Source organism: Tinamus guttatus, unplaced genomic scaffold (genome assembly GCF_059628265.1).
Source record: "Tinamus guttatus ecotype Peru unplaced genomic scaffold, ASM5962826v1 Tinamus_guttatus_pri_ptg000084l, whole genome shotgun sequence".
NCBI lineage: Eukaryota > Metazoa > Chordata > Aves > Tinamiformes > Tinamidae > Tinamus > Tinamus guttatus.
Window position 1 is genome coordinate 262,136 of NW_028288618.1, and position 11,784 is coordinate 273,919.

The 11,784-nt window shown below is 47.6% G+C and overlaps 2 protein-coding genes across 2 annotated transcripts; one reads left to right on the forward strand and one right to left on the reverse strand.

Annotated features, from left to right (window-relative positions):
* The first annotated feature begins 2,865 nt into the window (after positions 1 to 2,865).
* On the forward strand, positions 2,866 to 8,666 carry ARHGEF39 (Rho guanine nucleotide exchange factor 39). The gene is made up of 9 exons (XM_088520283.1): positions 2,866 to 3,047; positions 3,446 to 3,540; positions 3,956 to 4,076; positions 4,974 to 5,092; positions 6,149 to 6,223; positions 6,746 to 6,921; positions 7,789 to 8,018; positions 8,358 to 8,446; positions 8,605 to 8,666. Exons 1-9 carry the CDS (start codon positions 2,919 to 2,921, stop codon positions 8,618 to 8,620), a joined length of 1,050 nt encoding a protein of 349 aa, XP_088376409.1. The 5' UTR covers positions 2,866 to 2,918; the 3' UTR covers positions 8,621 to 8,666.
* Positions 8,667 to 10,329: 1,663 nt separating this feature from the next.
* Positions 10,330 to 11,151, reverse strand: MRPL17 (mitochondrial ribosomal protein L17). The gene is made up of 3 exons (XM_088520264.1): positions 10,966 to 11,151; positions 10,829 to 10,897; positions 10,330 to 10,751 (listed from the first exon to the last, which is right to left on the reverse strand). Exons 1-3 carry the CDS (start codon positions 11,137 to 11,139, stop codon positions 10,485 to 10,487), a joined length of 510 nt encoding a protein of 169 aa, XP_088376390.1. The 5' UTR covers positions 11,140 to 11,151; the 3' UTR covers positions 10,330 to 10,484.
* Positions 11,152 to 11,784: the final 633 nt, after the last annotated feature.

Here is an 11,784-nt window from a genome sequence, read left to right on the forward strand (position 1 = left end):
TGTGGGGCGATAGGCCGGGCTGTGGGGTGGTGGGTGCTGTGGGCCCAGCAGGCAGGTGCTGTGGGGTAATGGGTGCTATGGGGTGACAAGCTGATCAGTGAGGCTGGGATTCTGTGGGTCTGGTGGGCAGGTGCTGCAGGGCACGGGCAGTGTGTGGCTGGCAGGCAGGGCTGTGGGGCAGCTGGCTGCTCCTCAGCCCTGCTAGGAGATATGGCTGTGTGGATTTGAGCCCCCCTGCCCTCCCCGAAGAGTGCCCGGGGGCCAGAGGGAAGCAGGTTGTGTTGCTGAGACCTCGGGCTCTGGGGTGCCTGGCTGTGCCCTGGTCTCCCATGAGCCCAGTTGGGGTCTGCTGGCCCCCATGGGCACCCACAGCAGCACCCGGCTGCTCTGAGGAGTGTGAGGTGGCTCTGCCCAGGGCAGAGGTGGGAAGGGGAGGCGCTGGCTTTAGATAAAAAGCAGAAGGAGGCTGCAGATAGCGATGACGCTGCACAGGCCTCTTGCATGCGGGATGCTGCTCCGTGGAGGGCAGAGAGCCACAGAGCTGCAAGCTGCCGGGCTGGGGACGCCCGGGGCTGTGTGCTGGCCTTCCTGCAGCTCTTCCTCACGTGGCTGAGGAGTTTTAGCTTTTTCATGGGGAAGATGAATGGCAGAAGGGAGGAAGTGACAGTCAAACTGTCAAAACTTGTGAAAATGAGGAAGTGGAGGGAATCATAGAATCATAGAATGCTTAGGGTTGGAAGGGACCTCTAGAGATCATCTAGTCCAACCCCCCTGCACACGCAGGGACACCTAGAGCACGTGGCACAGGACTGCATCCAAGCGGGTTTTGAAGATCGCCAGAGAAGGAGACTCCACAACCTCTCTGGGCAGCCTGTTCCAGTGCTCTGTCACCCTCACTGTTAAAAAAATTTTCCTTAAATTCCTGTGGAACTTTTGGTGCTTCAGTTTCTGGCCATTACCTCTAGTTCTGTCAGTGGCCGCCATTGAAAAGGGACCAGCACCATCCTCTTCACTCCCTCCCTTGAGGTACTTATAGACACTGATCAGATCCCCTCTCAGCCTTCTCTTCTCCAGGCTGAACAGGCCCAGCTCCCTCAGCCTCTCCTCATAGGGCAGATGTTCCAGGCCCCTGATCATCCTTGTAGCCCTGCGCTGGACTCTCTCCAGCAGCTCCACATCCCTCTTGTACTGTGGAGCCCAGAACTGGACACAATACTCCAGATGCGGCCTCACCAGGGCTGAGTAGAGGGGCAGGATCACCTCCCTCGACCTGCTGGAGACGTTCTTCTTAATGCACCCCAGGATCCCCTTGGCCTTCTTGGCCACGAGGGCGCCTCATGGTCAACTTATCATCCACCATGACACCCAGGTCTTTCTCCTCAGAACTGCTCTCCAGAAGGTCAGTCGCAGGAAGTGGAAGCAACGCTCCCTGAGGATCATGTGGTTTTCCCTGTAGGTGCCCTGGTGAATTGCTGCCCTGCTTTGGAAACAGACCAAATGACAGAGCCTTTGCAAGAGGTCCTGCACACTCAGTACATGTGTGTGCCACTCTCCCCTGCTCGCTGCAGGGGCCCAAATCAAAGAACCCCATGAGCCAGATCAGGAATCTGCCCTCCGCTCTGCACAGAAATCGCCAAGCTGCGTGTCTAGCTGTGTGCGCAGGATCAGTCCTAACTGCAGGCTCTTCTTCCAGGGCTGTTGGACCTGTTTTTGTCTTAAAAGACCCATTGGTTTCTCTCTGGTTGGGGTACGACAGTAGGAGAATGGAGCATGTGGCTGAAAGCCCCTGGGAATGTCACTAACCTTGGAGACAGGGTGCAGTGCGAGGCACATGGCCTTAGAGCTGACGTGCTGGGTTGTTAAGATTTCAGGAAAATATCAGGGGTGGTTGGGCTAAGGTAATAAAGGGAGGTTTCTCTTGTTACTTTTTTTTTTTTTTGAGACTGTTAAAATATTAAGAAGCAATTCAAGTATTTCTAACAGAACACGGAGTAGCTAACTGTACAGAAAGTCTAATCATAACTTTTATTCTGTGTCTGGAAAGAAGCAAGCTGACCTGCTCATGCCATCGCTAGATAAAGCATTTTCTGGTCTTCCTGCAGATTTAGGCTGCCAAAGGTGGTAAAGGGTTCACAATCTCAAGGGTTCACAACAAGCCTTCCCTGCCTAAAACTATGCGATGAGTGGTTATTCTGGTCTTGTTTGTGAGCACTCTGCAACTTCATGCTGATGCTGAGCTCTTGCTTATCTGTTATTAGCTTTATCCGTACTCTCTCTCTCTAACTAAATGAGGCATCACATCTGCCCTATTAGAATGGCAAAATTGTTGTTTCCTGAATGGATGAGAAGAACAGTGTGATTCATGGCAGTTGCTTGGTCTTTCTCATCTCTAAGACCACAAGCAACTGTTAGAAAAAACACCAGTTTCTTAGAGAACCTCTGGGAAAAGCGCATAAGAGCTCTCTGTCTCTCCTCTCCCAAGATCAATTCTATGGCTGGTTTCTACTTACATTTTCTGCTTCCACTCACTAACTTCCTTGATTTTTATTGAGAATGTTACATAAAGAATTAGGCAAAACACGGGCAGCAGTAGCCTGTGGGCTAGAAAATGTGGGGTTGAGTGCTTGGGATTTGCTCCCACCCTGCCGCAATGTGCAAAGGTTTCTCTTGCTTTCACAGTCCGAGCTTTCTAACGCTGTTCCTCTGGTTGAAGCAGGGCTGCTGTTATCTGCAGGCAGGAATGTCCAGGGAAGCTGTTAATGACCGTGGCTCCTAACTGATTTCCTAATCCCGCAGCAAAGCCTAGATGTGTTGCTCTACATAGGTCATGCGTTTGTCATGTGTTGGTCTCTCTTGGCTCTTCAGGATACTCTTCTCTGTATCTTGGCCCTGTGTCTGCCTTGAGTGACTCAGCCCTGATGTTAATGGCTGGAGTAAACACCGTCGAAGAGCAGAGGGCCCGTTGGGGCAGGAAGCGCAGCCGGACGGCCAAGGAGCTGCTGGAAACTGAACACCAGTATCTTGGGCAGCTGGATCTGGTGGTCACAGTGAGTATTCTGGCTCCCTTAGGTGCGTGGGTGCTTTCAGGCAGCATGTTCTCATTGGGAAGTGCTGCAGAGCAGCACTGTGCATCTGTGGCATGGGACATGTCCCCACCTTTCACATTGTTGGGACTGAAAGGTACTTTTTACCTCCTCTGTTACATTTGATGGTTTGTGCTTTTTGGCCCCTTGGCTTTCGTCCATATCCAGATGTAAGTCACAAAGCTGTGGATGTAGGGAGCACATGACTTGAGATGTTTGAGATCTTTGAAACAGAGGGACACAGAGGGGGCAAAGAGAACAGACATGGTTAAAAACACGTGCATCGAGGAATAGTGAAATAGACCCAGTCAATCCTGTAGAGCTGTGTTAACTGTTTGATAAGTTCTCTTTTTCCTGCTTAGTTCTTCGTGAAAATTTTAAAGGCCAAAGGGACGCTAAAACCTGCTGTGCTGGAAACCATATTTGGACCCCTAGAATCCATATACGAGGCCAGCCAGTAAGTGAACCTTCTGATACAGTTTCTTCAATTACATGGGGAGGATTCTATACTAATGAGGAAACAAGATTTCAGGAAGTAAACCTAACGTCTCGGGAAACAGGCATATACTTCTAGCAGTGCTAGCCCTGGTTGCACTTGGAGATGTACCAGGTAACTGCTGTTTTCTATCCACACATTTGGATACCTTGCTGTCTGGACAGTGATTTTTTAACTCAGTAAATCTGCAGTATGTTTTTGAAAGGAATACTTTCTACAGATGACATTGTGAACATTATGTACATGCTCTGGATGGAAAACAAGATGTGAGGTGTTGGCTGACAAACACAAGTCAGTATAGGAATTAATCACAGGGAACTGGGAAAATGTGGTAAGGGATGTATCCCTCCATAGTTTTCTTTCCTCCTACGCACAGGGTTTTCTCACTTCACCTGGAGAGAGGGAATTTGGGAATAGGACTGGAAAATTTATGTCAGAAACTGGAGCTTTATGGTCACTATTCTGAGAATTTGGAGCAGGCAGATAAAACCTTGAAGGTAAGCGTTTCCTATCTCCTTCCTGTTTTCTTTTCTTCCTTTCCCTTTTTCTTACTTCTGTTTCTGGAGTGATAAGTTTTCTTCCTCTCTCTGTGCTGCTGCTGCTATTCACAAGTCTCTCTGTCATGAAACTTATTTAAAGTTTCAAATTTTTAATGCTTGTTGTTTCCAGCATGCCTTTTTTTTCCCTTTTTTTTTTTTTTTTTGAGGGAGCAGAGCTTTACTCAATGATTCCAGTGGAATATCCTTTTTTCCTTCCCCCACTTTTTTTATTCCTTTCTACAATAGAAAATTTTGCTTTCCCTCCCTCCTTGCTTATTCTTTTCCTTTTCCCCTTTCTACCTCCCTCTTCAGATGGTCTGTCTTCCAAGAGATTTCAGGATATATTTTGAACTCCTGAAAACTCTACCTGGAATTCATGCCACCTGCCTACAAGTTCTTGTCAGAACTCGTTCACTGCTATAGGAAATATTCTAATATGTTTCTGCCCTGCTTCTATTCATATGCATTCACTTTTGATATGAAAAATGAGAAGGGAAAAGTAAGCCAATTTGAGTACTTCTTTTGAAGAAATAAAAGCGCAAGGTTGGTGATAAAAGCCACTGATGGGCTCTTTGCTTTTTACCTGTGTAAAATACCCTTGCTTGTTTTCTTTGCTTCTATGTGCCATGTAAACTAGCTTTATATTGCTGTGCATGAACGGGGGATGTCACTAACATTGCCCTCAGGGAAAATGATGGTTAGGAGAAAGCAAACAGTTTGTCCGTGGCCACAAAGGAAGTACCAGATGGTTGTGTTTAGGACTAGAATTCTGCTTTTGAAGTTCAGGCACAGGACATTAAAGTCTGTGCTTATATTTATTCTGTACTCTCAAGCTCTGTGCTCTGTCCCACATAGGAACAGCTGAAGAAGAATAAGTCATTTCGACGCTTTAAGAAACTCCAGGAGTCTCGACCTCATTTTCAAGGGAGGAAGCTAGAGGATCTTCTTCCTTTGCCCCTGAAGAGATTGCACCAGTAAGTAAGCAATTCTGAGTGCTCTACATGACAGGAGCTCTACCTCACAGTTCTTTGAACATACTCATTTTATTTTCATATTTAGTAATGAAGTTCATATATTTGGAAGCCACTTCCTGGAGAGGTGATAGAAACAACCATTTATGTTGAATAAGTTCACAAAACTCTCATAGTTCAACATTTACATAGGAATGTCTTCAGTAATGGACAAAACTCTCCCAACTATTGGGTTTTAATAATAATTTAATAATTTAATAATACTAATACTATGTTCCCTGCCCACATTCCCACACTAAAAAAAACACAAAGACATTGCTATAAATTGGAGGATTAGACCTGTTATTAAAATATCTTTCATTAACTGCAGCCATTACTCCAAAGAACAGAACAGCAGCATATTACTGAACAAACATATTGTTTTATGAAATTAAGGAAGGTTTCGAGAAATTACAGAAAAAGACAAAAAAACACAGACATCTTGCATCTGTATCTGATGGGCTGGATGTCAGTATGTGCCAGTAGGATTGCTGGACACAGAGATGTTTCTTTAGTTTACTGACAATCTGTCTAGAAAATTCTTGGCTCTTATTTTTCTTTCTAGATGCACACTGGTGTTGTCTTGGTTCTGGCTTGTGTGTGGCAAGGGGATTGCAGCAAAGGGCATTAAAAACTATACATAAAAATTATATAAGTTATGTAATTAGTGAACCACATGTCCAGAGAATGGCAGAACTGGTCTGCTGTCCAGGATGGAGGAATGTGGGAGGACAGGCTCTTGATGAAAGCAGAGACCCCCTGGCACAGATGGCACAGTTCTCACGTGAAGAAGGCCTGGGTGTCACAAATGTAAGAGAACATAATGTGATAGACTTATGGAAAAAGGGGAGGCAGTTTATTGGATGCCTTGATAATAACAGGGCTAAAATCAGAGGTGGCTTGGCCCTTCAGGTTCAGATTGCATAGCCTGGAAAAAAAATCATCACCATCTTTCACAAATAGGAGTGGCTGCTGTTTCTGGTGTCTCTTTGTGAAATAAAACTGCTCCTTCTATCTTAGGTACAAACACTTTCTCAGAGACCTGCTGGAGAACACCAGCCCAGACAACACAGAGTACCAGAAACTTGCAAGTATGTTCCTCCTTATAAATCCTGGTATCTTTATTAGTTAAACTCCTTGCTGATTCTAATCTTCCATCTACTTTCCACGGGAAAAAAACAAAGCCCTCTTCTGCCTGAGGTTTTAGGGCATTACTGCTTCCAATCACCATTTTTTATCCAGAGCTATATCCCAGGAGGCAGGTACAGGAAATAGCAATGGAGAGCAGCAGACAGGGGGAAAGGTCTAGAGGTTACATCAGAAAAACGAGTGCTCTTTTGGTCCTCTCCTTCAATTTTTTCCTAGGCCCTTTATCATCTATCAGCAGTCAACATTACTTGCAGTGAGGCGTTTTTTTCCCCTTCAAATTCAGAAAATTCTTTGTTTGATATCTCACTGGCAAACATATGTCTTTTCAGAACCATAGAAGTTTGGTTGAAAGGGGCCTCTGGAGGTCTAATCTCCTGCTGAAATTTATGAGCAACTTCATTGCTGATACTTGGTTTAAAATAGTAATTTCTTAATTTCACCATTCTTTTCACACCAAGATAGATGAAGAATAGCATGTACTCATGCAACTTCAGAATATGCTGCTGTAATTTCAGAGGCTGTGAACTGCGTTTCTGAGGTATCTCGATGGGTCCAAGATGTCATTCGTAACAGAGAGAACTCACTGCAACTACTTCGGATTCAGAAACTGCTGAAAGGACAGAAGACCAAGGTCTTGGCACCGGGTGGGTCTTACAAACAGCTCTGCTTTTCCTGTTAGATCGCGATACCTGAAACGCACCTGAATTGTCTTCATGTCTGACCCAAATCATACTGCCCAAATTCCAGATAGGTGGTGAAGGAACGTAACTAGTCAGTAGTCATGTAGAATGTAGCTAGTAATTACTTACCTGGGCACTTTTAAAATGGAAAATGAGTAATAAAAGTGTCTTTTGGCAAGAATAAGCAGCAGCTTAATTGCCTGACCTTCAGATAGAAGTTGATGACACGTAGCTCAAAGTTAGTCACTGAGAGTCCAAGGAGGTCAGGAGAGCAACTGTTAGGTGAGAATGAGAGAAAGACTTGGATTTTGGGAGAACGTAAGTAGCAGTGTTCTCCCTCTCCATGCACGAACTGCATACCCTTTTTGAGTGTTAAGGGCTTGGTGACTGTGTTGTTTTATTTTAAGATGCATGAACCACACCCTGTACATGATAAGAATCTTTTATCTGCATGGTTTAAGTGCCACAAACCAGAGTATTTGTGTTGACAGCCACGATGTATATGGTGACAGTCACTGGCATGCAAGGTCATCTCCCTGGATAACAGATTTTTCTTGTGTGACCGTGTTCTCCATGCCAAGAGCATGCTCCAACTTATAGACGGAGGAAACGTTTCCAGCCTGGACACTTGTGAAATGGTCGCTTGGAGAAGAGTCTTGAAATTGCTCTGTTTAAGGGTCTCCAAGACATAGCTCCAATCTGAATGTGGTTGTTGCAATGTGTGTACGTTGTTGAGTGAAGGTAGAAAATATGTTTTCTGTGGTGCTGTAATGCCTTTTTTTGGCCAGTAATTTACAACTGTCTGTTTGTCTGTTTCCCTTGCACGCTCAGGGCGCTGGTATATCCGGGAAGGCTGGCTGTTGGTGGTGCCTTCAAAGGGAGAAGAACTGAAGCACAGAATGTTCTTCCTTTTTTCTGATATCCTTATTGTAACAAGGCCCTGCCATCCGCTGCACCTGTTAAACTCGAACAAATTCACATGCCAGGCTGTCTACCCACTTCAGGAGTGCACTGTGGATAAAGTGTTTGGCCATACACAGAGCCAGGGAGGGCTTCTCAGTGTAAGCGTTTGGTAGAAAAAAAAAACATTAAAAAAACAAAGCACATGAGGACTGACGTTGCCCACTTTCAAGCACCCTGTTAAGCACAGGAACCCAAGGGAGCTGTCACCTGTAGCATGGATGGATGCCTGCAGTAAGACAGGTTTTGCATTGGGTCTGTACTGTCCAGTCTCTGGTTTTGCCTAGTGCCACTGTTTGTTTTATTAGGGGGGAAAAAATAGTGGAAATCTGCATGCAGGGCTGAGTTGGAAGATCAGTGGGCATGTCTCTCCTTGTGTCGGAGTTGCCACCTTGGCAAGGGTTGGTACAGAGCGACACCAGATTCTGCTTCTCTTCCAGCTTTCCTTTCCACACAAGACACTTTTGTTGATGTCCAGTGATCAACAAGATATTAATGACTGGTATCAGAGTCTGAAAGCTGCAATCAGGTGAGCTTTTCACCTTGTAAATGCTGAGGGAATGGGGTAGAACACAAAAAGGATCTCATGGACCTGTACAGCTGCATCTATCATGGCTGTAATGAGGAAGAGTTGACTGACAGCCAGAATGCGTGTGTGGTGACCTTTCCTTTTGCTTTTCTCTACAGGCAGCTGAAAGCCTGACCCATTGGAGTACAGGACAATCCAAGAGGGCAGCCTCCCTTCGTGGCAGAAGCATCGGCCTGTAGCAGAACAGTTGCATTCAGAGGGACTATGCACGGTGCTTGTGAGACTGAGAGCTTTGTCAGCTGTCCTAATCTCAATACGCCTATCAAAAAAGCATATGCACAGTAAGAATCTATATATTAAGAATTTGGATCCAGACTTTTCCCATACTTAGAAGCTTCTAGCTTTTTTTACACTTTTCTTCCTTGAGTTATTAAGGACACCTAGAAGAGGCTCTAGTTTGCTTTTCCTCATTAAACATTTTTATCCAATTGTCTTTCTAAATTGGTGTTTTCACACTTGTGTTTCTACACAAACTTGTATGTCTGCCTTCTCTTGCCTCTGGCTGTTACAGATCAGATCTTTTACATATGAGCAACACAGGCATAGCAGTATTTTGAGCTTGCGTTAGAGCTAGTGCCACACTAATCTAATTACTCCCTTGAGGATTTTTTTTCTTTAATGATCATAGCCTTTGATTTTTTTATCGAAACAGTCTGTCAGTCGCTATCCTTTCTCCTCTTAGCAAGTGACAGATGGGCATACATTTCAACTTCACCCTTTAAGATCTTACCTGTCAGTTTTTCATTAATCCCACTGAAAAGCTGTTTTGCTAACGATGAGAATAAACTGGTAGGTACCACACTCGTGGTAATGCAGCTGAACATGGCTTTTGGGCTTCTGATCTGAATTCTAAGAGACTGTGCAGGTGAAAGAGAACTGTCCTCTGCCTTCCAGGTTTGTAGGAACCGTATCACACCAAAACTCCTCAATGAAAAGCTGGGGTCACATCTGTCCTCACACAAGAGTCATCCCCCGAGAACTAAACTCAGCATACTGACTCATCAGCTTGCTGGTAATGCACTGGATATCAGTTTATCGGGGTGAAAAATGTATTCAAGGAGGAAAAAAAAAAGAGATAGAAAAGATAATGTAGAAGCTACACAGTAGTAGCAGTCTTGTACATCTCTTCTGTTGAAGAGAAAATTGTTTGAACAAGATGTTAGGTCATCTACAAACGGCACCATTTCAAGGTCAGTAGAAGCGCACTCTCTCTGAGACTTTTTGGTAATAACCCCCCCTCCTTTCCCCTTCTTTTGCCAAACAGCACTGTGCATCCTTAACTTCTCACTGGAACTATCAGTGGAACAGAGAGGTGATGCTCTGTGAAATAAGAATCCAGAACAGAATGCTACCAAAGTGCAAGTTCTTTTGCATCATTAGGACTTGCCTTCTATACAGCTCGCACCTTGTTACATACTCAAGGATGACATTACTCAGCACCCCCAGCTTGTGAACCTGGAGGGAGCTTTCAAGCACAAATCAATGGTCACATCTCCCAGCAGTTACAGGGTTATTCAGGCAAGCACAGCTCTGAATGTCTGCACAGTGGCTTCTAATAGCGGCTGAGCAGCTCAGGCAGGGAGATACAGGACCAGAAATTGAAACCAAGGTTTTGGTTGTAATAAATAATTACAGCACAATGTACACAGGAATATAATCAAAACAGTGTTAACCTCACTTTCTGAATAGCGTTTATTTACACAAAGAGCATTAACTTCTCAGCTTGATTTCCTTCTCTTGCTGAATTGCTATTAAGCCCCAGGAAGGAGGAAGTAAACCTTGAGCTTGTGCGTACTGTTAGAATAATTCAAAGCTTGGGATCAATGCTGAGGCCTCCTTGGACGCTTTCAGTGCGTGTGCTCTGAGATGGCGTGGAGCTGCCCCTGCAGACGAGCCTGCCAGCCTCGTGTACAAGTGGCTCATGCCAAGCCCCATCCCCACACTTGCGTGAGGCTTCCTTGGGGAAGGAGACGGGGACCTACACGGCGGTGCCCTCGGGGGCGCGTGTGGCCCGCTGCATGTCCTCCCGGTAGCCCTGGAGGAGCTGGTTGAGCAGCGTCTTCCCACTGTCGGGCTGCGGGCGGATGAGCGGCGGGAAGGGGTTGCCCTTGAGCTCGATGACGGCCATCTTGGCACGGTCCATGGTGTCGCGGTTGGGGATGTGCAGCATGCGCGTGTACTTGCCGGGGTGCGGCTGGTACCGTGGCGCCAGCACCTTGAACAGCTTGTGGATGAGGTCCTTCTCCTGCAGGGCGGAACGCACAGATTCGGTACCGCCACCGGCAGGGCCGGCGCCGGGCCCCGGCCCCGCTCCGTACTTACCGTCAGCCAGAAGTCCGCCATGCGCATGGCCTTCTCATCGCGGTCGCCCCGCTTGGCGTAGTCGATGAGCTGCGGGGAGAAGAGAGCCGTAAGGAAGCGCCCTGAGGCCGGTCCCGGTCCCGGTCGCCGCCGCTCACCCGCTCCGCGTAGTCGCGCATCTCATCGGCGCGCGCCCACGGCGCCTCGATGCGCTCGTGCCGCACGAGCGCCGTCACCAGGTTGCGCAGCAGGTCGAGGCGCGAGCGCGGGCTGCCGCCGAGGCGCCGGTACACGCGCCCGTGCGAGATGGCGACCGCCGCCGACAGCCGCATCCCGCCGCCCTCCCTGCCACCGCCGCAGGGCACCACGGGAGCGCCCTCCTCCCGGCAGCCCCCGCGCGGCGCGGCGCGCCGGCAGGCCGCGGGGGACGCCGGGAGTTGTAGTTCTGGGGGGGGGGGAGGTGCCGCGAGGCATGCCGGGAGCTGTAGTTCCATACCGGCCGGGCGCCATTTCCTGCCGCCCGCGCCACGGCGGCTGAGCGGGCAGTACCGGGGCTCGCGGCGCGCACCGCCCGCACGGGCCGTTTCTCTGAGCGAGGCAAACGCGAGGCAGGGCAATGGGTGCCCGATCCTTCCTGTGTCACCTCTTCCCCCCAGTCTCGGTGACAGGATGTGAATGGAGCCTCATGCTCCATGTCTCATCCCCAGGTTGCGTGGGGAAGTTCCAGGAACAGGGTCATGTTGTGCTCAGCCAGTGTTGGTACCACCACCATAACCCCAGAAGGGCATAAACACCTGATTTCCACAGGGACACGGCATATTCTGCAGGAACTCATGTCCTCACCATCCCACCCTCGGATGTGCGTGGTTGTGTGACATTGCAAGATGTTGGAAGGGGGTTTCCTCCTGCTTCCGAGCAACATTCCCATTTTTCAGGACGTAGCTTATGTAACAAAAGCAACTACCAACAGCATAAGA

Excerpts from the sequence above, each read along its gene's own strand:
- MRPL17 (XM_088520264.1), bottom strand. The coding sequence starts at position 11,139 with ATGCGGCTGTCGGCGGCGGTCGCCATCTCGCACGGGCGCGTGTACCGG. Across the intron at positions 10,898-10,965 it reads TGCGCGACTACGCGGAGCGG|CTCATCGACTACGCCAAGCG; the intron begins GTGAGCGGCGGC and ends TTCTCCCCGCAG. Across the intron at positions 10,752-10,828 it reads TGGCGGACTTCTGGCTGACG|GAGAAGGACCTCATCCACAA; the intron begins GTAAGTACGGAG and ends TCCGCCCTGCAG.
- ARHGEF39 (XM_088520283.1), top strand. The coding sequence starts at position 2,919 with ATGTTAATGGCTGGAGTAAACACCGTCGAAGAGCAGAGGGCCCGTTGG. Across the intron at positions 6,224-6,745 it reads TACCAGAAACTTGCAAGTAT|AATAGCATGTACTCATGCAA; the intron begins GTTCCTCCTTAT and ends AGATAGATGAAG. Across the intron at positions 8,019-8,357 it reads GCCAGGGAGGGCTTCTCAGT|CTTTCCTTTCCACACAAGAC; the intron begins GTAAGCGTTTGG and ends CTTCTCTTCCAG.